Raw genomic sequence first — 22,010 nt, forward strand, 5'->3', positions numbered from 1 at the left:
CGTGAATTTACACAGTGCATTCCATTCGTAAATCTTCAATGCGATGGGGCTTTTACTTATTGAGTCGGACTCCAGCTACGCTAACTCTGTCTCGTCCGTGTCCGTCGGCGCTTGGTGCTTTGAAGGCAACGGATGCCAGTTGCTTCATCTGCCGACCTTCCAAGTTTTCACCGACCCAGCCACATCGGTTAAGTGGAACTAGTGAGAGTCTGTACAAAATCGAAAACGATAGAATCCATACGAGGATTCGCAAAATAATAAAGGGAAAAATAATAACGGGAATAAAATAGTATGGAGACTAAGGGACCTTCGGAACATTATGGATAGAAAAACTAATAAGAAAACATTTTAAACGAAAACGAATCAATATCTGAAACTTGATGACATAGAAGTGATATCGTAGCTACTTCAAATGGAAATTAAAATTTTTATCTTTTATTATAAAATGGGAAAATACCAAAATTCTATATCTAAAATACAGAATACTCGAGCTCCTGAAATATCAAACACGTATTACAAATGCATTTAAAATATGTATGTATTTTAAAATACTTTTATTTGAAATACTGCCCACCAATGCCTATACAACTGTGAGTAGTCATTTCAAGGAATGGAGTGCAAGACTTAATACCCTAATGTATTAGTGTATAAATATTTTGACAACAGAAGAAAGCTAAGGTGAAAAATTATCGAAGAGTAAAGTGGGTTAAACAAGAATGAATTGGTATCTTAAGATCGGAAATTGACGCTGAAATAAAAGACCTGCGAAAGAATAAAAATAAATAAAATAAAATAAATAACATTCCAGCAGAGCTAATCAAAAATGCAGGAGAGAAGACCTTATCTCAACTGAATAATACTATTTGCGATATGCACTCATGAAGATATTTACATGGTGACTTCGAGAGGAACTTTCCAATTTCCAAAAAGAAAATAGCAGAGAATAGCGAAGATTTCAGGACCAGAGACCTGACGACAAATGCGTCCAAGATACCGACTACACTCATGAACAGGACAACAGAACGAAGAGCAGAAGAATTTGGATTTAGGAAAAGCAAGGGCATGAAGAAGCAATTTTGTCTTTGTGGCTGCTCATTGACAAGAGAATGGTAAAGAATAAACCGACTGACATTTTCCGACTTAGAGAAGACTTTTGATGGCGTAGACTGAAACTCAATGCTAGAATTCAGATAGAATTTGAAGTGCCCTACGACAATCGTAGAATATCTAACATTTTGTATAACAACCAAGTAGCTGTGGTATAATGAGGACCCATTTGTGGAGAAGCAAGAATTGGAAGAGGAGTGAGACAAGGGAGTGCCCGGTTCTCCCTAATTTCTAGTGTTTACGAAGAGGAGGCCATCAATTAAATCAATGAGAAGGCCTTGGGTGTCAACGCCCTCGGAGAAAGAATAAGTATGTTACGATTGGCTGACGACATAGCAGTCATAGCCGAGACAGAGAATGATTTGAAGAAGACAAACAAATAGGGAAAGGACAATGGCCAGATGTCAGGTGAGAACCAATAAAAAGAATACTAAAATATTAGTATTCAGCCAAAGAGATGGGTCTAGGACAAATATTAGCCTAGGAAAGCAAAAGCTAGAAGAAGCGAAAGAGTTTCGTCACCTAAAAAGGCCAAATTACCAAAGATGAACGACGATCGAAACAAAAAGCAGAACAGCATACACGAAAAGGGCTTACTACAAAAGGAAGAATCTCCTAACAGCTGAGAATATAAGCATAGAACTGAGGGAACAGTTAAACAAACAAGGGAGGGGAGAATGATAGAGATAAATGGATCGACGGTGTAAGTAACGAGGAAGTGCCAAGAAGAGTGGAAGAAAAGAGAAGTCTTTTAAATGCGCTAGGCAGGAGACGGACAAACCTAGTCAGCCACATATCGAGGCATGATGGCCTCATTAAGACTATCGTAGAAGGACAGGTGGAAGGGAAGAAGGGCAAGGGACGGCCCCGAATGAGTTTCATAGGACAAAGGATTGTAAATGATGTTAAAGAGAAGGAATGCGTCGCTATGACAAGGCTATCGGATAGGAGAGAGGAATGGAGAGCTGCGTCAAACCAATCGTAAGACTGTCGACTTGTAATTGAGATAAACAGACTCACTGCCTGCATAATAATATAAGAGCCATAAATCTCCATGGATTTGGTCACATTTAAACAATCGTCTTTTTCATAATTATTACCCGTGAAGATATTATGTTATTTGAACTATTTCGGGCTCTGATAGCCTTCTGCTAAAGCTTCACGCAATAAGGAAAAGATCAGTGCATGGGAATATTTGTAGATACATAAAATATTTTAAAAGTGAGTAATATTGACTAACCACATTTTCCCAGGCTTCCCCATCCATGAAATCTCATCGCAACTCCACGTCAAACCCCACCCATTTCACAGAATATATTCGCCACCACAATATTACACGAAAACCTAAAAGGAATAAAAAGGCATTAGAGGATGAAAATAAGGAAGCACAAAAAGATTATATGTAGTTAACTGAAGCATTGTTTAGGGATGACATGCAACGTGATGCTATGACAGGAGTTCATGCTAACAACCTCGAAAGAAATGAAAGAAAGGAAACACCGAATGAGTGGTTATATATCTAATGTTGATCGCATACATTTTCAACTTATTAATGTAGGGAAAGCATTGGTCATCAGTTTCAAGTACTAATTATCATAGAAGGGTTACACAATTATTAATTAATGCACAGTCGATAAAAGTTAGAAATACAGCCTGTAACTGAATTGGCGGATTACAACTACGAAGATTTAAATATCGTTTAAAGATTTTTAAACATTTTCACAAAACTACTAATATTATAACTCACTGTAGGGTTATCATAAAAGGTAATGCATGAAGGTCGAATGGGGGTTGATGACTGGCAACTGAAGCCGTTGACCATGTGACAGTTTTGACACGACAGTGCACTCATAATCAATAGGGAAAAAGTGTGGCAGGTATGATACAATTCTCAGCAACTTCTATTAGCACCCCGCATTAACGGCCACAGCGATTCCACATGCATCTGTTTGAAACACGATAGCAACTACAAAACTACTCAGAGGTCACCAACGATCGTCAAATGCATCAAAGTTTAAATCTGCAAATTTGAGTCTGGATCGAAATGCAATTACACAGAAGAAACACGTCCTACACTCGAAAACTATTACATACGAACAGGATAGAGGAGGATCGAACCAGTTAATTAATACAGTAATGCTAAAATTCAATCTCTTCGGCAGAAAATGGGCAATGAAACCTGGCCTATAGCCGAAACACTTATCGCAGAAGAAGTTTTTTTTCAAACGAAATTCAGTGTAGAGAAGAAAAACGAGGATTTGGAACAGAATTGAAAATGTTTCCCTATCACAGGCGTTCTTGAAAACACTACGATAATTTTAACAGAGGCACATTCCTCGCATAGTATCATTTGCAGAAACGGAAATACAGAAGATGCATAAAAAATTGGTTTTTCAAAATGATAGTCACTCTCAAAACGATTACTTAATAAATCAGAACAGTATTTGCAAATAATCCTCGACTCAAGAATTGAAAATGGATTGATAATTGTAAGAAAAGTATCACCAAAAGAATGGGTTGTGTACTCACCTCTTATCCCCAAGACATCTTGCCGCGAAATGAAGTCCTAAGGGAGGGAATTCTGATGCTCTCAGCCGCATGACGTATTGCTGTGACGTCACGATATATTCCGATCGATTTATTTATGAACCAATGAGAAGCCTTAAAACCACTGGAGATTGTATATGTTGTACTATTCGAATTTTTATAAAATAATATAAATTAATAATTGGTATTCTATATAATTATAAAAATTATATCTCATTTTTTCGAGGGAAAAAAATATTTAAAGGTAACGCTGTATACGTTGCTAAAAATTTCGTGATCAGCCAACGGTCACAGCACACGTGGAACAATATTCCGAAGGTCGGTTTGAGTGCAAAAGACGCCATCGAACAGTCACATCTCGAACAGTCAAACGATCTTCTTAGAGTCTCCATTCAACTGTTATTTCCAATCCAGCACTCCCCCTCCCCTCCTCCGCAACACACCCCCATTCCCTCACCAACCGTCATTTCGATGTTATCATATGTGTGCAAGTTTAAAACATTTCTTTAAACTGCTACAGCCGTTTCGTCGTTGATTGAAGTCACCGTTTCATTCCTTAGGAACGAGGATATGGAGAGCGATACAGGCAATCTATCAACAGATATGCGAGGAAAAGAAGCAGAGGTAAAGACTAAGGTACGTGTGAACATGTAATTGACATGACAGAGTTATAACGTACAATTGATACAATTGTAATTATGGTGTATTCGAGATTAGAAAAATGCAAAAAGATCCGTCTCCAACATGGCTTAGCATGTAAAATTATTATTGCCTATAAAAGTGGATAGCGGAGATTGCGAATTGCTAAAGCGGAGTTCAGGAACTATAGGAACATTAGTAATGTAATATGCGGTAAGTGCAAACACTTAAAGTAGAACGATGTTCGCATTTGTGCATGAAAATTCTCCCCTGTAAAATAGACTTAATTGCAATCAACACTTCTGTTTCGTGTGGCCACCGATGTATAATGTCGTTGCGGATTTAATTATAAAGACCTCAAAATTGCAGGAGGTTAACTGTAAGTGGCTTGCATTAAACTCAAGGCTGGTAATTATCGCTCAGTGGTAACAACTATTTCTCCTTCGCATTTTCGTGGTATATGGGTTATAACATCTTATGTTCTTTAACATGGAAATACTTTAGCGATTTCCTAAATGAATTTCGTCCGCGTATATATTATTTCTTATTCTCTTGATACTTCTCCTATATTCAATTTCACATATTACACTAATGAGTTATCTCTTATCTCATGAATAGTACAAGCGTAAACATAAAAACCTAGTAAGTGCCAATACAGAACTTTCTACATCAGGAAAGGTCAAAATTATAATATCGCATATGAAAGTACCAATGATACATGGAATAAAATGCAGTCTGAATAATTATTATATTAGTATTTCATGTGAACTTTATTGCAATGAAGACTCACGGTTGAAACATCATATGAATCTAATAATGTTTATTTTTCCTGTTTATTCGCAGATTCATTTCCGAGATAGCATTAAATCTGGAGCCATTATAGAGTGGAGTACGCCGACGCCACTGTCGTAATACGAAATGGATTCCAAAGTGATTCATTACGAGCAATAGTGGAGCCCCTATTCTCAACTCAAGATAAAATTTTCCTTTGAAAGGTGACAAATAAAGAAAAGTGCGAGAACCTTCCGATGGCAACAATTGCTCTATACATGTGTGATCTTCACCGTCAATTCGATCTTTAGGTAAGTAATGTCATTTTTTCACATGAATTGAACAGTTTTCATGAAAAAAATAGCTTACAGTGACTTATTTGTCTTAAGTATTCATTAATGTTATTCAGTCACTTTAAGAGGCAATTAATTGTTCAATCTAAAAGCTCTGCTTATTGGAGTTTCTGTGGTGTTGCATATGCCTAAATACATAAGAAACCTCCTGTATCGAAGTTACTCCAATTTTCGACATTATAATGCTTGCAGACTGTAAGAAAAAGTGGTCTCGATGTTATTTAAATTTTATAAATATTTCAACGCTCGCCTATTTCATACCGTAGTTATGCCCTCCGAAGTGACTTAAGTTAAACTTAAATTTCCACTACTTACCGCTAATCAAACGGATTAATGGATTTTCATAAACGTTTGCTTGCATGGGAATGTTGCTAAGGTTTTCACCGTTAGCACGAAAGCGGCTGGGCCTGAAAGGGTTAGCTTATAAGTATTGCATGGACCATTCGCATTAGTCATTATAAAATTGAGCGGAAAAATGAGCCTTGGAATGGGCATATAAACCGTTAATGATAGATCAAACTGACGGAGAGCTTTGCCTGCTTCGATGTCGTAAAGTAAACTAAGACGTTTCATAGGAATGTACTCATTAAATCCTCTCATATTTTGCTTTTATTCCGAAACGCTTTCGAAATATATAATTTTAGTGGAGTCCACGAAGAAGAAAGAGATGAGGTATTTATTTTTGGTAAACATATCAACGTAATCAACAGAGCCGAGATATTAAATTTTAATGCATTGCTTGTGTTCCTGGTAACCAGGTCACTACATTACATATGTTTGCGTGTACATCCACCACTATGTACGTTTCTCTTGTCAACCCACTTTTTTCCTTGATATGATTCGGTGTTTTCATTCTCTCTCCCCTCATTTTTAACCAACCCAGGTCAACTGTCTTTGCACATAAGTTGAACTCCAAGACACTTACATGAATTTTTAACCGTAAAGTAAGCTAATTAAGACGATGCGTAAGTGATGAATCTGTTGAAGCGTAAAGAAATGTATTAAAGTCTGCGAATATAATTATGGCATCGCAATTAAACTAGGTCGTTCCAACAACAGTTTTTCATAACGCCATACAGAATTATAAGAGATATATATGCTATTAATACAAATTGAACAAATCTGACTACTCAATTTTTTTCAATTCAGTCCCGCGATAGCACAAAATAAAACACTAAAGCCAGGTCCACCGAAAAATACATAATTTTAAAATGATCCTGCCTAAAATAAAATAACTAGCATACTTTTATAATATGTAAGTAAGGGGAAATATAAGAAAGCCATGTTAAGCCTCATTAAATCATCCACTTATCACTATTGTCGGTCAAATGGATCAAAGACTCGGTCGAACAGAAGCTTGACGGCAGACATCACTGCCTCACATGGGTTAACCCGTCGATGTTTGGAGAGCGCAGTGGGAAGTTTGGATAAGCTTATCTACTTCCCAAAACTGAATACCTTCCTCACGCTAACCCACTTTTTTCATTCTGTGATTCAGTTCTATTCTCTGCCACCCAATTTCCACTCTGCCCATGTCAACTCGGTACGCACATAAATTTAAGCATTGACAGTTAACTTTGTTTGAACTAACCGTTTAACCGAATCAATGACGAATGACTGCAGAATATTTGAGAGTATATTAGAGCATGAAATATAGAATTTAGAAGATTTCGAAGGCTATTACTTATCCCATGGCACAGTAAATCAATCATGTAGAACTTATTGCGACTTGTTTTTTATTTCCACGGAGAAAAATGAGGGAAAGTATTGAATGTTATATCTGTTAAACTAATTTTAGAATTTTATTTTTCTCTATTCAAACCCAGGATAGCACAAAATCACGCAATGAAGCCAAATATCGCAGAAAATAATACATTTTAAAAAAGACGTCGTCCAGTGTAAATTAATTCAAATCCTTGCCAGAAAAAAATGTGTGAAACATTAGTTTGGTTTCAAATAATAGTCTCTAAATACGTTTAAGCTTCACATTGAGTGCAGGAGGAGAAGACTCCCTACCTTTCGATTCGATGACATGTCCATCGGCGGCAGAGCTCAGCTGTCCATCGGCGATTCCACAAAATACACACGTTCACCAGCACTTCACATTCAACACACAACTGATCATGAATTTATCCACACGAACTTGACACTTTCGCTTCACTGGCTTCTGCCATTGGTTAACACAATAGAAATATTCACATTATTTCCTTGGGACTACGTAACTGACCGCTTGAAATGGAGCGAATGAAGCTTTTTTAAGTCTGTATCCACTCGGTTGATTTTTGAATTTTATCACTCACTCCTTTCTCGTGAACCCTAGAAAATAAGAAGTGGTCATAAAGCTATAACCCAAACAAATACATTGCACCTACGACACTATACATCCAATTGTAGGAAAGAAGAAATGGTGACAGCATAAATGCAGGTAGTACATTTTAGCCATTCTTTAAAACCTGTTTTTTGTGATAGATGACCTATTTTAAGTTCATGCTTATCTCTGAAAAATTTTAATGAAAGGAAACTTGTGCGAAATGTTAAACAAAATTTAAAGAGATATAATATTCTGAGCATATATCCGTAAAAGGTGAGTGATTAAGAGGTAAATTTTCACGTCCATTTTCGGCTCATGCTATTTTATATAAAATTTCACGTAGTGATTCATCGCATAACCAGCCCCTGCAGCATAAATTAGGGAATCAAACCCCAAAAATACGGGTTGCAGAAACTACTTTTGTTTCGACTACCTATATCTCTATGCCGTAATGTATATTGTAATTTTATACCTAACGTGCAAAACGTAATGATTTAATATTAAGAAACAGCATGGAGAAATAGGAACGAGCAAAAGACATACCTCCACTCTTCAGCAAACAGACCGTCCATCTCTCAACGCCAAACGAACAGCTGTGAGACTCGGACTTCACTTAAACTGGAATGAGGACTACGAGGAAAAACCGAAAGCGGTGCACTGCTTCTTACTCATTGCTATTGGAGGATTGCTAAGGAATGTGGGGGGTGTTGCCCTGCATGAATAGCCCAAGGCAGAGTCAAAAAGTGTTGAACTTCAAATCGCAGTGAATCACGAAGTCTGACGGATGAGTTTCGGTATAGATGTCGTTGGGCCACATAGCACGGCAGGGATTGAGCTGGTGGTTAAGGAGAGGTAGGGAAAGACCGTTGGAGAGGACGAGGGTAGGGAAAGTGACTCAGGGCACCACCCTCTTCACATTAATCTACATAATACCCTGCGAGCCACCTCTAAGGTGTTTGGCAGGGGGCGATCAATCACCAGCATGCAATTGGATTCCCACATGCACACCACACGGTCCAAAAAACGTCACGCATACTAACAAATTATAGTAAGGGAGACCGGGGCACGTCGGCCATAGGGGCAGGATGGCACAGTCGAGCTAATTCACATAATAGACACTGAATCGTGCTAGAAGTCTATCAGAAGGTTGGTAGCACAATTACCCTTTCTCTACAAGACTATTATGGCTGGCAGAGCAGTTTTTGACAAGTTATAGTGATTAATTGTATTTTCGAGTGTTTCAGTAAAATTCTACTCCCAGGTTCAATGTGTGTTATTTGAGTTTTGATCAATTTGGGCCCAATAGTTGAGTACTATAATTAAATATCATAGTTTAAGGATAACTTGTGTGTGGCATACAATCTAAATTGCTGCAGTGAATTTTGTAACGAATAAAATTTATTGTAAATATGGCGATGGGGCAGGTTGGCCCAGCGACGACGGGGCACGTTGGCCACCCGGGCCCCGTCCTATGTATTCCTTCGTCAAAAATGGCCTAATTTTTAAAAGACGGTCACTTCCATCATCAAATGAGCTGTCATTCAGGTGTAAATGACTTTATATTGTTTCAAATCGGTTACAATGCATGCTTGCCGACAAGAGTGCGGGGATGTACCTTTTGCTAAGTTTTGTTATCTCTTTGGACCAACACATACGTTAATTAGGGTATTTATCGTAGCATGACATTAGCATTACATGTCATATTGTCTGACATTAGCATGTCATACGTTACTCCTTCTCCAAAGCTAGATTTACATTTATCTGGTTAGCGTATATGTCACTGTTTATGCAAATGTGCTTAAGCAGTTCATCCGATAAAAATGGAAAAAAAGTCGGGTGGACTTACGCATTTTATTGCCTCTTCAGTAGGAAGATTTGGATTACAGTTTAAATTGAGCTCGAAAGCTGGATTACCCCTTCCCCACTTATATGGATTACTTTATGTTACATTTGAGGGTAAGCTTGCATCAGAAGTCAACTCCAGAGGTGCCGCTGGGTCTGCGATTAGTCGTCTTTGGGAGCGTTGGGTTGCGTCTGAACTTATTAGACACAAAGACTCAAATTAAATTCACAGAGGCTAGTAAAATATAAGCGCAGTGGTGAAGATAGACATCTATTTGAACGTAACATAGTATCACAATGTAACGCATGTCAACTGAAGCTAAAAAAATAAAATACGCGCGTCCGATATAGGAAGATGAAGATTCACTGTGCCTAAAGTGTGCCTTTTTCGACAGTCAGCCTGGAGCACAATGTAATTAGTGCACAAATTGCAAGCGTTGGGCTCATCAGACATATGCGAACAATGAAATCCGCGTCCTATTTTACAAGTGCAATAACTGTGCTGATCCTTCGTATCGGGACAGTCACAAAAGTTAACTGGTTTGTATTAGCACGCTATAAATCCTAATAATTTAAAGCTTTCCCGTTGTTTTAGTAAAATGGTTACATATATTGAAATAAATTTCTTGATAACTATTAGTTTTATTTTGATTTCTTAAAATCATACTAGTTTAGCTTATCAAAAAAAAAATGGGCCAACGTGCCCCAGCCACTGGGCCAACTTACCCCGATGTAGGGGCAGATTGGCCCACCTGTCATATGCCCAGTGTTTATTTTTTAAAATTTATATCTCATTAATTCAATTTTAACTATTGCCATCCAGATTCAGAAAGACTGTTCTATAATTTAGGAATAATTTCATAAAGTTAATTATGCATAAATAAATAATATTTAAAAAATCGGGCCAACGTGCCCCGGTCTCCCCTACCATATGCTGTTAGGAATAATAATAAAATTAAGAAACATGCATTAAGTTTTCAAAGGTTAGTAGGCTACACTACAAGTCATCTAATCTATTTATGAGTTCTATTGCTGCCGTTATAATCTCCTTTGATCGTGGAAAAAAAGATATTCTGAATCTGTTTGTTCTACTGTCTATCTCTCTTATTTTATTTACATGATATGATCTTCCGTAGTATGTTGGTGTTCGTAAGATAATGTTAACTTCGTCAGAGAAGACTTTGCTATTGAATTTATCTAAAAGGTTTATTCTATTTTGCAATCTATGGTCTGACAGAGATTCCTATCCGAGTTTATCTAAGAGGTCAGTTACACTAACAAGACTATCGTAACGACCTTTCACATACCTGGCAGCTCTTCTTTGCACGCGTTTAAACTCTGTTATTAAGCCTATTTAATGAGGGTCCCAAACACTGGCAGCGTATTCTAAATGGGGTCTAACGAGGGAAAAGTAGCTAATTTCTCTCGCTTTGTCGTCGCACTTTCCTAATATCCTTTTAACAAAACCCATTTTACGATAAGTTTGACCGATTATTTCCCGAATATGTTTATTCCACGATATATCGTAATTGAGTCTAACTGCTAAATATTTCACGGATTCAACTGCCTTTAATTGGGTGCCCCGATTTATATAGCTACGTTTTGGGGAGTTATTCTTCTTTCAGAAATTCATTACTACGCATTTTTTTATTTAAATCTAACTGCCATGCATCGCACCACGCTTGGGTAGCAGCAATGTCATTCGTTAGTTCATCCATATCTTGGCTGGAACGGATTTCCCTGTAAACTACAGCGTCGTCTGCAAATAATCGTAACTTACTGTGTACTACTTCGCCAATGTCGTTTATATAAAGAAGGAATAGGAGTGGGCCTATGACACTACCCTGAGGGACGCCAGAAGTGACTCTAACCTCGTTGGAGACTGCACCGTCTACTCTTGAATGAACTCTTGAAAACTAACGTCGTTCACTCAGTTTTAGGATGCGTTATACGAGCGTTGCGAGGAGTATGGGATGAGGATTAATCACAAGAAGAGCAAGGTTATGCGGTTTTGCAAAGCATCACGAGCGAGGAATTGAGACTTAAGATAAAGGAGGGTGGTGAAAAACTTGAGCAGTTCAACTATTTAGGCAGTACGTTAGAGAAAAACGTATACAGTAGTAAGGACATTGGGTAGAGAATTGCATTAGCAAAGGAGGCGTTCATGCACAGGAAGGAGCTTCTAAGAGGATTATTATGTAAGAGTTTAGAGAAAAGGTTAGTGTAGAGTTTGATCTGGAGTGTAGCTCTCTTCGGTGCGGCAACGTGGACACTGAGGAAAGAAGACGATAGAAGATTGGAGGCATTCGAGATGTGGGTATGGAGAAGAATGGAGAGGGTGAAATGGACGGAGAGGAAAAGGAACTACGAAGTGCTGGATATGGTTGGCGAGGAGAGGCAGCATTTAGATGAGATACGGAGGGGACTGATTGTATGGATGGAGTTAGTGCTTAGCGGGGAGGGGATGTTGAAAAAGGTGTTAGAGGGTAGAATGTAAGGGAAACGAGGGAGGGGAAGGAAAAGAATAGGATTTTTAGAGAGATTGAAAGGGAGTAGGCCTTACAGTGAATTGAAGAAGGCAGCGCTGGAAGAAAAGGGCTCTCTCATCACTCCATGGAAACCTACCTTAATCGGTAGAATACTATAATAACGTAACTCAGTTTTAAGCGCTCGCATAAATTCGCTGCTTTGTGTTCTATTACGTGTAATCTGGCTATTTTTTTAATTTCAAGGCGAATCTTCAGAAAGAGACGACAAAAATGCATGCATAAAATTACACGAGACATTGATTTCATGTCCCTCGGTTTAAATTTAAATAAATGAAATTGTATTTGTTTTCTTCGTATCATTTAGAAATCACGATGTTTCCCCTTCAGAGATCTTGAATTTCCTTGGTTTTTGGTGATTTGACTTTCTGATGATATTTTTCTATCACTAAAATATCTGTTATCCACATATAAAAGTGAATGAGACCATATTGCATCCACACGCTTGCCAAGTCGCCGTAATCTCCGCCGCCGCGGGCCAGAACCGGAGTCGACCGCAGGCTCGAAAAAACGATTTCAAATTCGAGGTTGCAAGTTGGTGCAAGGTTTTACTTTAGATTCACAATATAGAAGCTTCAAAAAACGACATGATATAAGTTACTTAGTGGAAGCCGATGATTATATCTACTTTTTCTCTACGTTTATGTAAAAACAATGGGCTGAAAACAGGCTCCGCCATTTTGTTATAAATCTATGGTTATTGATGACACAAAATCTTTAAAACCCTTCAAATTGAAGAAAAAGATTTGCCAATTAAGATGGTATAACAGTTTTTTCGATGAAACTTATCATGAAACCACTGCACGAGGATAAAGTCGGCAATTTTCAGAAAAAATCGAGGGTGATCGTTTTTCGCTAAATTTGTTCAACTTTGACCTCACATACATTGTTAACGTGAATACAGGAAATAAATAATCCGGAAAGTTATGCACAATTTATTTGAGAATATGTATGCGAAATTTCAACTTCCTAGCTCAAAAAATCGATTTTGAGGTTTTGGCCAGTTTTTTTCGATTATAGCCCGCTGTGCGACGTATTGGGCATTGAGACTGCCTTAGGACACAATCGTTCCTGTGGCCTAGCGAGTAAAGTATCATGCAACGACTCAAATGTTCCACGGATCAAGTGACGGATGTTTTGATACTGCACACACACTGTGTGCAGCATAAAATCATTTGTGGGCATTTTCATGGTCTTAAAACATCGCAGAACCTATCAACAAGGTCCAGAGGATGTTGCATGACTGAATTCCTACGCGCATATTTATTTGCTGAAATTCAACTCCTACATTGCATAATAATTTGGGCAGTCGACTGTGGAGTGAATTTTGACTACCTTTTCCACGTCGTCCAGTTCGGCCAGTCGTTTCTACGTCGACGGCCCCTAACATTAGCTGCATGTGCGGCGTGTCACGGCCTTCCCCGTCCAGGGGATAATTCCTATGAAGTTGCTCTCGATAAAAGTAGGTGGGGAGAAGCTTGATCAGGTACAGCAATTTAAGTATTTAGGCAGCACGTTAGAGGAAAACGGATACAGTACTAAAGACATAAGGCAGAGAATTGCATTAGCTAAGGAGGCGTTCATGAACAGGGCGGAGCTTCTGAGAGGTTCGTTATGTAAGAGTTTGAAGAAAAGGTTAGAGAAGAGTTTTATCTGGAGTGTAGCTCTCTACAGTGCAGAAACGTGACATTAAGGATTAATTAATTACTTGCTGACTTAATCTCACGGTCACTTAATTACTTTATGTGGGTTGATTACTTACCTGCAATTCATTGAGTATTATTTATATATTTACTCATGGAAATGTTAGTAACGACTGGAACAAATATCATACCGAAGTAAATATAATAATTTAGCGCATATTAGTATTTTTGATTTTTCGTGTGATGAGATGCGTAGAAAACTGTAGATTGATATATATCCCAAAAAATGCTTAGGAATAAATAACGCCCTTATCAGAGTGTCTAAAATACTTAAAAATAGAGCAATATGCATTGATGATGTTTGGTAATAATGTGTTTAAGGCATAACTAGAAGGTTAATTTGTGGATAACTTTTAGAATACTCTTTCATACGTAAATTCCGAATTTCGTCATTTCCGTACATGTGCATTGCGACGCAGATACGTCGCGGTATTTTTTAGTACAAGCCAGACTACTCAGACCATCTATCTCAGAATACTATCAGGGTGAGACTCGCGTGACTGAGGACTTATGCTTCGCACTGTGTTCTGGCACCTGGAATCGGGAAAAATTTAGGAATAGAGAAGCATGCCTCGGTGGGACTTTCACGGACGGTGAGAGTAAGTCAAACTGGCCCTTTAAAGACAGAGAAGGTATAGGCAATACCCGAAGTTCGAGCTAACAATAAGCGGAAAACATTGTTGCTCTCGCCGGCCGCCACAGTGGGGCCAAACCCCACTTTAAGTGGACAAAAGTCCAAAAATGAAAGTTTGAAATGGGGTTTTTTAAATATTAGGTTGGGTAAAAGAATGTTTGAACTGCAAAGCAGTGTATTTCACGGGTTGTTATGTGTGCACCTTCGCGTAGAAATAAGTGCCAAGTGAGAGAAAAGCGATGCACTGGTTCCGGAGTCGCAGACGCCTAAATTGGCGGTCGAATTTAAACTATGATAACAGTACACTGGCCCTTTTCATTTTATTTTTTAACTTGCAATCAATTGGAATAAGTATGGAAAATACACATTTGCTTTTACTATTTATTTTTTGGAGAAAATAGCCTTGGAGAAATTAATTATTTTGAATGGAACGACGCGTCGTTGATTTTTCACCATGAAACGTTTTATTTAATTAGAGAAAAGTTATATAATCGGACGGAATCGTAACGTGATTTTTAGATATATTATCAATTGAAGAATGAGCTAAATAATGTAAAAGAAATCAACTGCCATCGAGTTGCAAAAACAGTTTTATGATAAAAGATAAGCTATGCATGACAAGCCGTAAGGGAATCTATCTGGCCGCTATGGCCGCATAGCAACGGGTAAACTATAATATAAACAGCGTCCATTCAGATAATATTATTTTGTAATAAATCAAATTTGCATGCATTATGTATTTTGTCTACTCATAGATAAAAGAGGTGAAGTTTTCTACACAAGGGCTGAGATTTTTGAAATGTAGAGAGGCCATTCCCGAGGCTTCCACCCTGTCGTGAATGAAGTGCTCGATAAGGTTATTTCCGTTCAACTGAGGTGTACTTATTCGATTCCGGAATGCCAATGTAGTACCTTTTCACTTTCTACGCGCAATAAACCATATTATATTGTATTTTATTTTTGAAAGTTAAAACTACCTCTTCAATGCAGTATTTTCTTTTTTTGTGCATTGGAAAATGGTACATGCAAACTTAAGAGCAAATCTTTATTTTTCTATTAAGAATGAAGGTTTTTCAAAGATATTGCTAAAATAATTTTGCAAATTTTATATTCGATTTTTTCTGACCACTAGGATTATTGACGTGAACTTTTTTATTTTTATTATTTCAAATTTTTATATATCATCTATTTTTACAACTAATCAAGTTACTTTTAAAATACTAAAAGTAATAAAATCGAAAAAAAAATTAAAAAATCGAAAATAATGAAACTTTAAGATTGGATATCATTAAAGCGGTCTCTAAAACATATATATGAAAACTTCAGGGTTGTTAGTAAAAGTTTTTGACTTTTGTCCGTCTAAAGTGGGGTCTGGCCCCACGGCCGCGGCCGTGGGGACCGACTTTTGAAAGTGACTGTAAATCATCCGAAACATTGAGCAAATGATTGTACTAACAGAATGTTGGGCTTGCCCTTAAATTAGAATGATGCACAAGATGTGCATTACGCATGCATTTAAAAAAAATATTTCATCACCATCATGGATCTAATTCTATTTCGAAGTCATGGAAATAGCTCACTATTGGTGGTTTTTGCTTTTCACATAGTCTCTTATTTCAGCTTCTAATGACTTTTATCACTCAACATAGGTTATGGAATAAAATAGAGCTCAATTTTTCGAGGGAATTTCGCGTCAGATATGCGGTCTTAAGACAGTTATGTTAATTTGTATACTAATTGATAAAATCCACTAATCTGGCATACCTAGATTTTTGTCGTTTTAAGTTCAAAAGACCAAGTTACGAACCAAAGAGCTGCAAATAAAAATGAGTTGCTCATCACCTTTACCTATCAATGAAGAGATTATATTTTTGAAATTTCATGAATGACCATTAATTGCGACATTTTTATTTTCTGGCCAAATTTCCAATATTATCTATTCATTTAAGAGGTGCGACAGATTATTTCTGCTATTATATTGTTTGGTCGAATCTTGCGATTGTCTCAGCAAAAAAAAATATTTCCAGTATGCCTCCGAATGTTTACTAAAAATTTTCCTCATATACCGCTATTTCTTTTTCACTTTCTGGGGAGGGATTTACTTCCGAGATTGCTGCATCATTGAAATGCATTAAAGATGGACTGGTAAGTAGTCTACGTAATCAAAATAAAAAGAATAGTATAATTGTGGATAATAAATACTTTTCGGGAAATTATTCGGACACAAAAAAGGATGTGACGGGTAAATGACTGAATGGTACAGCACATGATCTTTAGAAAAGAGAGGAATTATGCAGGAATTGATAAAGAAAGCTAGCGTCAAAGATCGGATTTGATTTTTAAAAACTATCCGCATGAAGAAGAGGAAAATCATTCAATTATCAATCGATTGATTATGCCCGAAATTCCCGAGGTAAAATATATCAGTCCATGAGATGTATCAACGTTTCGCAAGGAACATATATATTGTAATTCGATGATCACGGAAAAAAATTCGAGAAAAATGACATTCTCTCCTATTTACTCGAAAATGGAGTCCATTTCCATTAAGTTCCTTTCTACCAATTCGAATTTTTCTAATCTTTCCAGTTGTCTAATTACCTTGGCAATAGATGAAAATCATAATGAATACTTCTCTCGCTCTCATTTTATGTCAGTCCTTTGAATTCAAAAACATTTAAAGCCCAGTTCAGATACATCTATTTTATTTCATATCTATAACTTTTGACTTATGTTCTCAATCAAATATGTTGGGATCATATATATGATTAAAAATAAAGTAGAATAAAGAAGTTATGAAGTTCACAAACGTCAACTTACACCTCTCATTTCACCATGAGAGGAATCGGTAATGGACCAAATTGATCAATTGCTTCGGATAACTACATTAAAGAAATTACAGAGGCTTAAATTGGGCATATAATTTTCTTGTGAAAGTCAAAATTTCAGTCAAAGCGGTCACTCTTGGAGAGGACGTCCCCCGCTCGGAGGGTCGAGGAGAGAGGTCAGCGACTCCAGGAAAGGGTTACGGATTAGCTACCCTTCGGACCACGCCCAACTCCCTTCTACCTGCGAAATGACCCCAGAAAACGCATAGTACCTATCAGCCTTTTTATTTTTTTATTCTATCTTTGCTGACAAATAATATCGCATCATAAATCAATAAAACTCGAAGGAATTACTCAAAAGGCATAGGATAGAATCACAGATGATTAACTTGAAAAGGGAGAGTACATCGATACCTCCACTTCACAAACGCTCAACAATCGCCCACCGAAACAAATCCGCTCATCTAGGTACTGGAGGGGGCGCGCCCTATCCTCTGTAACGGCGGGGAGTGAAGCAAGAGGGGCGTGGCCAAATTGCGCATTTAGCCATGTTACCGGGCCCCGCTATAACACTGAGTCTTACGAGGCAACGACTAATTTTTGCTCTTTACTCATGAAATAATGACTTTGAGCATTTTCCGCGAAAGGTGCGGTGGAAATAAATAGTAATTTATACCTAATGAATTAATTTATGCTCGAGTAGAGCCGTTGTGACCCGCAGGGAGAACAACGGACAATTAGATGTTCAGTCAAACATATTTAACTCATTGTCAATGTCACTCGGAAAACAATGGCTGAAAATTCGAAAATTGCATTAATTTTTACTTTCTGAAACTTAATCCAGAATTAAAAGATCGATTGAACATGTTGCTATGCAATCTTCGTTTATTCTGCGAACATAATTCGAATTCGATCTTCACCATTGAACTCGTCATGAACTGCTCCTGTACGATATAAATATTGATCAAACCGTAATTTAAATATTTTTTTCAAAAGAACTAAGCAGAAATACCACAAGACTTTATTTTATGTAATTCCATTTTCACTGTCAAAGCCCCTGGAAAAGAGCGATGCTACCTCTCGTAATGCAACTCAACTACGGTCAAAAAATTACCAAATCACTACGTTTCCGTATAAACAGCGTAGTTTCCTTCGTCAAAGAAAACGAAAGGCATTGGTTGCGATTCTTTACCCAGCATCAGGGTATTCATAATATACAAATCATTTGGTTATAGAAATCCCTGTTTGGACGAATGTTAATGGCCAATTTTAACCTCATTTGAAAAAGGCCAGATTGGCGCCCATGTGATGCCACTCCACGTGACGTCACAGGGACCTAGTTTCTATACGAGTAGACAGGAGTTTTACATCGTCTGAGATTACCAATGCATGCATGAGGCACAGAGCTCAGGGAAACATTATCTTAATGATCGCCTATTAAAATTTCCTTAGGTCGGAAAGTTTCCTTTGTTTGATAAGGTATTAATAATCCTTATTTAAGATGCAGACTGCTAGCAGGGTACTCTGCTACCTGCTAGCTGTCTGCATCGCAGCGTCGCACATACCCTCGCTCCAAGGTCACCTCACGCGGAGGCAGCGGAAACCAGAATGACGTCAATTGTAAGACCCCCGATGCTCTAAGGGGTGCCGCCGATCAATTGGCAGGGATTTTTGAAAGGAAACTCATACACTACGGAGAGATGATTTTATTGTTGTACTCGTTTACATTACGCCACCACGCGTCCGACTACTCACGACTGCGTCTCCACAGCCCGCCTTCGCTGACCTCCCCTCCTCCTCCTTCTCCCTCCTCAGCCATCGTGTTTCTTTCACCAAGCTCTGCAGTTTCCCACGGGAGGTTGGAGCAGCCACTGGATACGCGGAGGTAAAGCGATCCGACCCTTCGCAAAGGCAGAAACTTGGGAAGGAATATAAAAGAGAGTGTAGGTGATGGGTTGAGGCGTGAAAAGGGTGGGAACGGAAGTGACTCTGCTGTTTCTGTCTCTTACATCACTTTCCCCTCAAACTGCCTTTAATCTAATTGATTATAGGCCTCGTCTGCTTCACCCATTGAATCCTGTGAAAAATCCGTACATGGAAATGGAGAACACAAAGAATAAAATACAAGGAGCCTTGGAATGGGTGGACTCGGTGATGACACAGAGGCTAAATACATTATATGTCCCCAAGGCACTAATTAGTCAAAACAAAATCCTCCAGCAAAACACTAAAATAGCAAATACAAAGAGAGAAAGAGAAATAAGGTTTTATACGTAAAATTGACAAACACTGCATTGCAAATGCATCCATTCGTTAATGTTCATTCATTGAAATTCTACCCAAACATAATCAGAAGCATAAAAATATCCTGATTCTCTCCCACTAATTAGAATTCATCTCATAACCAGAGTTTTTCACTTTTTAACATGCTCAGCTCCATAAAAATTACAACCAGTAGATTATACTGAAAACTCAAAATTCCGTAACATACTATAAAAAAAACTGTTCGTTCCACGAAAAGACATAATTTACTCACAAATCTTAAATGACTTTCTCGGCCAGCTGTTCAAAAAAGTACACAGCGGCCCCACTTAACAAACACACGATAACAACACACGATATCAACAAACAGCTCTACTCTTTCTCTTCTCTCTACGCTCTAATGCGAACTCTACGCTTTCTCTTCTCTTACAATTCTCTCTGCCGAAGCACTAACACTTACGTCTTCCCTTCTGAGGACGGTCCGGTTTGCGACCTCAAAAGATAGGGAGAGCGGGCGGGATGGGTTGGAGAGATAAGGATGTTGTCATCTGCGTCGCTACTCCTGCTGTCTCCGCGGCCTTCCGCGGTATGTGCTGGCGTACGGGGTGTGGAAATGGGAGAAGCAAGGGCACTATCGTCTTCTTCACGGCCTTCACTGGAATGTGCGTACTCTCTTAGAGTACTGCTCTCGCTGGGTAGGCAGCTCGCTGGGGTTCTACGGGGAGTGCCCTCTCGTACACCCAACGGCTCTGGAGGCGTAGGGGTAGGTCGGGGCCTCAGGAGATAAGGGCTCCTTTGCCGGGCAGCTGCTTGCGACTCGGTCGTCGACGGGTATCTCTGCTCCTCCGTGCTCTCCGGCGTAGAGGCCTCTTCTGCTCGTTCTCTCTCGGCTATTGGCGATCCGGGCTCTTGGATCGCCGCTTCCTGCCTCTCTCCGCCCTCCGATGACGATGTCGACACATGACTCAGTTCCTCCAACCGTTCTTCGTCCTCCGACTCGGCCAATATATGGGATCGGGGGGACATGACACCAGGGCGAGGGGGAATATGGGAAAAGGGAGTGTCTCCTATTGGGCTTGCTGGGCCACGCACAATTTCCGCTGATTTGGTGGGGGGGTGTTTCCGTGGTCTTCCTCGACGACGTTCTCCACACGGGGGAAAACCTAGAGTTGGCAAATTACCTAAATGCAACTTTAAGCGATTTTTGTGCACCAAAAGAGATCTGTAGGGGAGTTGAATTCGCACGTTGCACGGGGGAATCACTTCCGTCACTAGGTAGGGCCCTTTCCACGGGTAATGGAATTTTTTCGCTCCGCCTGTCTTCGTGCACGGGTCACTCAGGTAGACGTATTGACCACACTCATATGCCACGTCCTTCGTCCCCCTGTTAAAAACCGCCGCCCTCTCTCGGCGAGCGCGCGCGTCATTGATCTTACATCTACTCCGTAATGTCTCCAATTTCTCTTTCAATCCCTGAAGATACTTATTGTCAAACTGTCCCAATGTCGGTTCAAAGTACTCGAAGGGAGATCGCATGACGTGCCCGAAAACGATTTCATGAGGCGAGAAGCCTGTACTGCGATGAATTTTTGTATTGTAGCAGAGGACAGCGTACGGGACCCACGTATCCCAGTCCGAGTTTTTGTCGTTAACGTAGTGGCTAAGTATACCAGCAATTGTTCTATGTACCCTCTCCACTTTCCCGTTCGATTCTGGATGGTAAGGAGAAGAGCGAAGTCTGGAAATTTTCATTAGTTCGCACACCTTTTTAAAGAAATCGGACATATAGTTTGCACCCTGATCCGTGAGAACCTTGACCGGTACCCCAAACCTTAGAATCCACCTTCTCACGAATACCGAGGCGATCGTCTCCGCCTTTTGGTCCGGTAAAGGAATCATTTCTAGGTAACGGGAAAAATTATCAATAATAGATAGACTGTATTTGTTACCATACTCACTACATGGAAGGGGCCCGACGGTGTCCAAAGAAACGAAATCGAATGGTCTATCGGAAGAGGGTAATTCCTGAATGGGTGCCCTTGTTCTCCCGTAAGGGCTTCGACGGTGGCATGCGACGCAGTCTCTAAGAGCTTCTTTAATGTCCTTCGCTAAATTTCGCCACCAATATGATGCCCGCACTCTCTCGAGTGTAGGCCGGATCCCTAGATGCCCCGACAATGGATGATCATGGAAGTTTTTAATTATATCTTTCCTCAATTTCTCGGGGGCCACTATTTTCTCACCATCTTTGGTTTTCTTATAGAGAACGCCCCCTTTCACAAAGAATCCTATCTGCGTTCGCAACCGTTTGCATTCGGCGTCGTCGTTCTGATAGTCAATTATTTCGTCACATAGCCCTCGTTCAACCGTTCGTACCTTCCGACTGAGTGCGTCGGCGTTTGAATGAAGCTTCCCTGGTTTGTGTATAATTTCATAGTCGAACTCGCTCAATTTCAACGTCCACCTT

General features: G+C 39.1%; 1 protein-coding gene and 1 long non-coding RNA gene across 3 annotated transcripts; both read right to left on the reverse strand.

The window, feature by feature from the left end:
• Positions 1-2,356: 2,356 nt before the first annotated feature.
• On the reverse strand, positions 2,357-8,357 carry LOC124169598. The gene is made up of 3 exons (XR_006867161.1): positions 8,272-8,357; positions 7,434-7,733; positions 2,357-2,451 (listed from the first exon to the last, which is right to left on the reverse strand). It is a non-coding gene; the product is annotated as an uncharacterized LOC124169598 (long non-coding RNA).
• Positions 8,358-18,982: 10,625 nt separating this feature from the next.
• LOC124169117 lies at positions 18,983-21,391 on the reverse strand. Of its 2 annotated transcripts, none has more exons than XR_006867032.1 (2): positions 19,818-21,391; positions 18,983-19,358 (listed from the first exon to the last, which is right to left on the reverse strand). XR_006867032.1 is itself a non-coding variant. In XM_046547610.1 (2 exons), exons 1-2 carry the CDS (start codon positions 21,326-21,328, stop codon positions 19,319-19,321), a joined length of 1,365 nt encoding a protein of 454 aa, XP_046403566.1. In that variant the 5' UTR covers positions 21,329-21,391; the 3' UTR covers positions 18,983-19,318. The 2 variants fall into 2 exon arrangements, 1 of the variants encoding a protein (XP_046403566.1); XM_046547610.1 differs by having other exon boundaries at positions 20,004-21,391.
• Positions 21,392-22,010: the final 619 nt, after the last annotated feature.

This window comes from Ischnura elegans, chromosome 12 (assembly GCF_921293095.1).
Source record: "Ischnura elegans chromosome 12, ioIscEleg1.1, whole genome shotgun sequence".
In the NCBI taxonomy this organism is placed as follows: domain Eukaryota; kingdom Metazoa; phylum Arthropoda; class Insecta; order Odonata; family Coenagrionidae; genus Ischnura; species Ischnura elegans.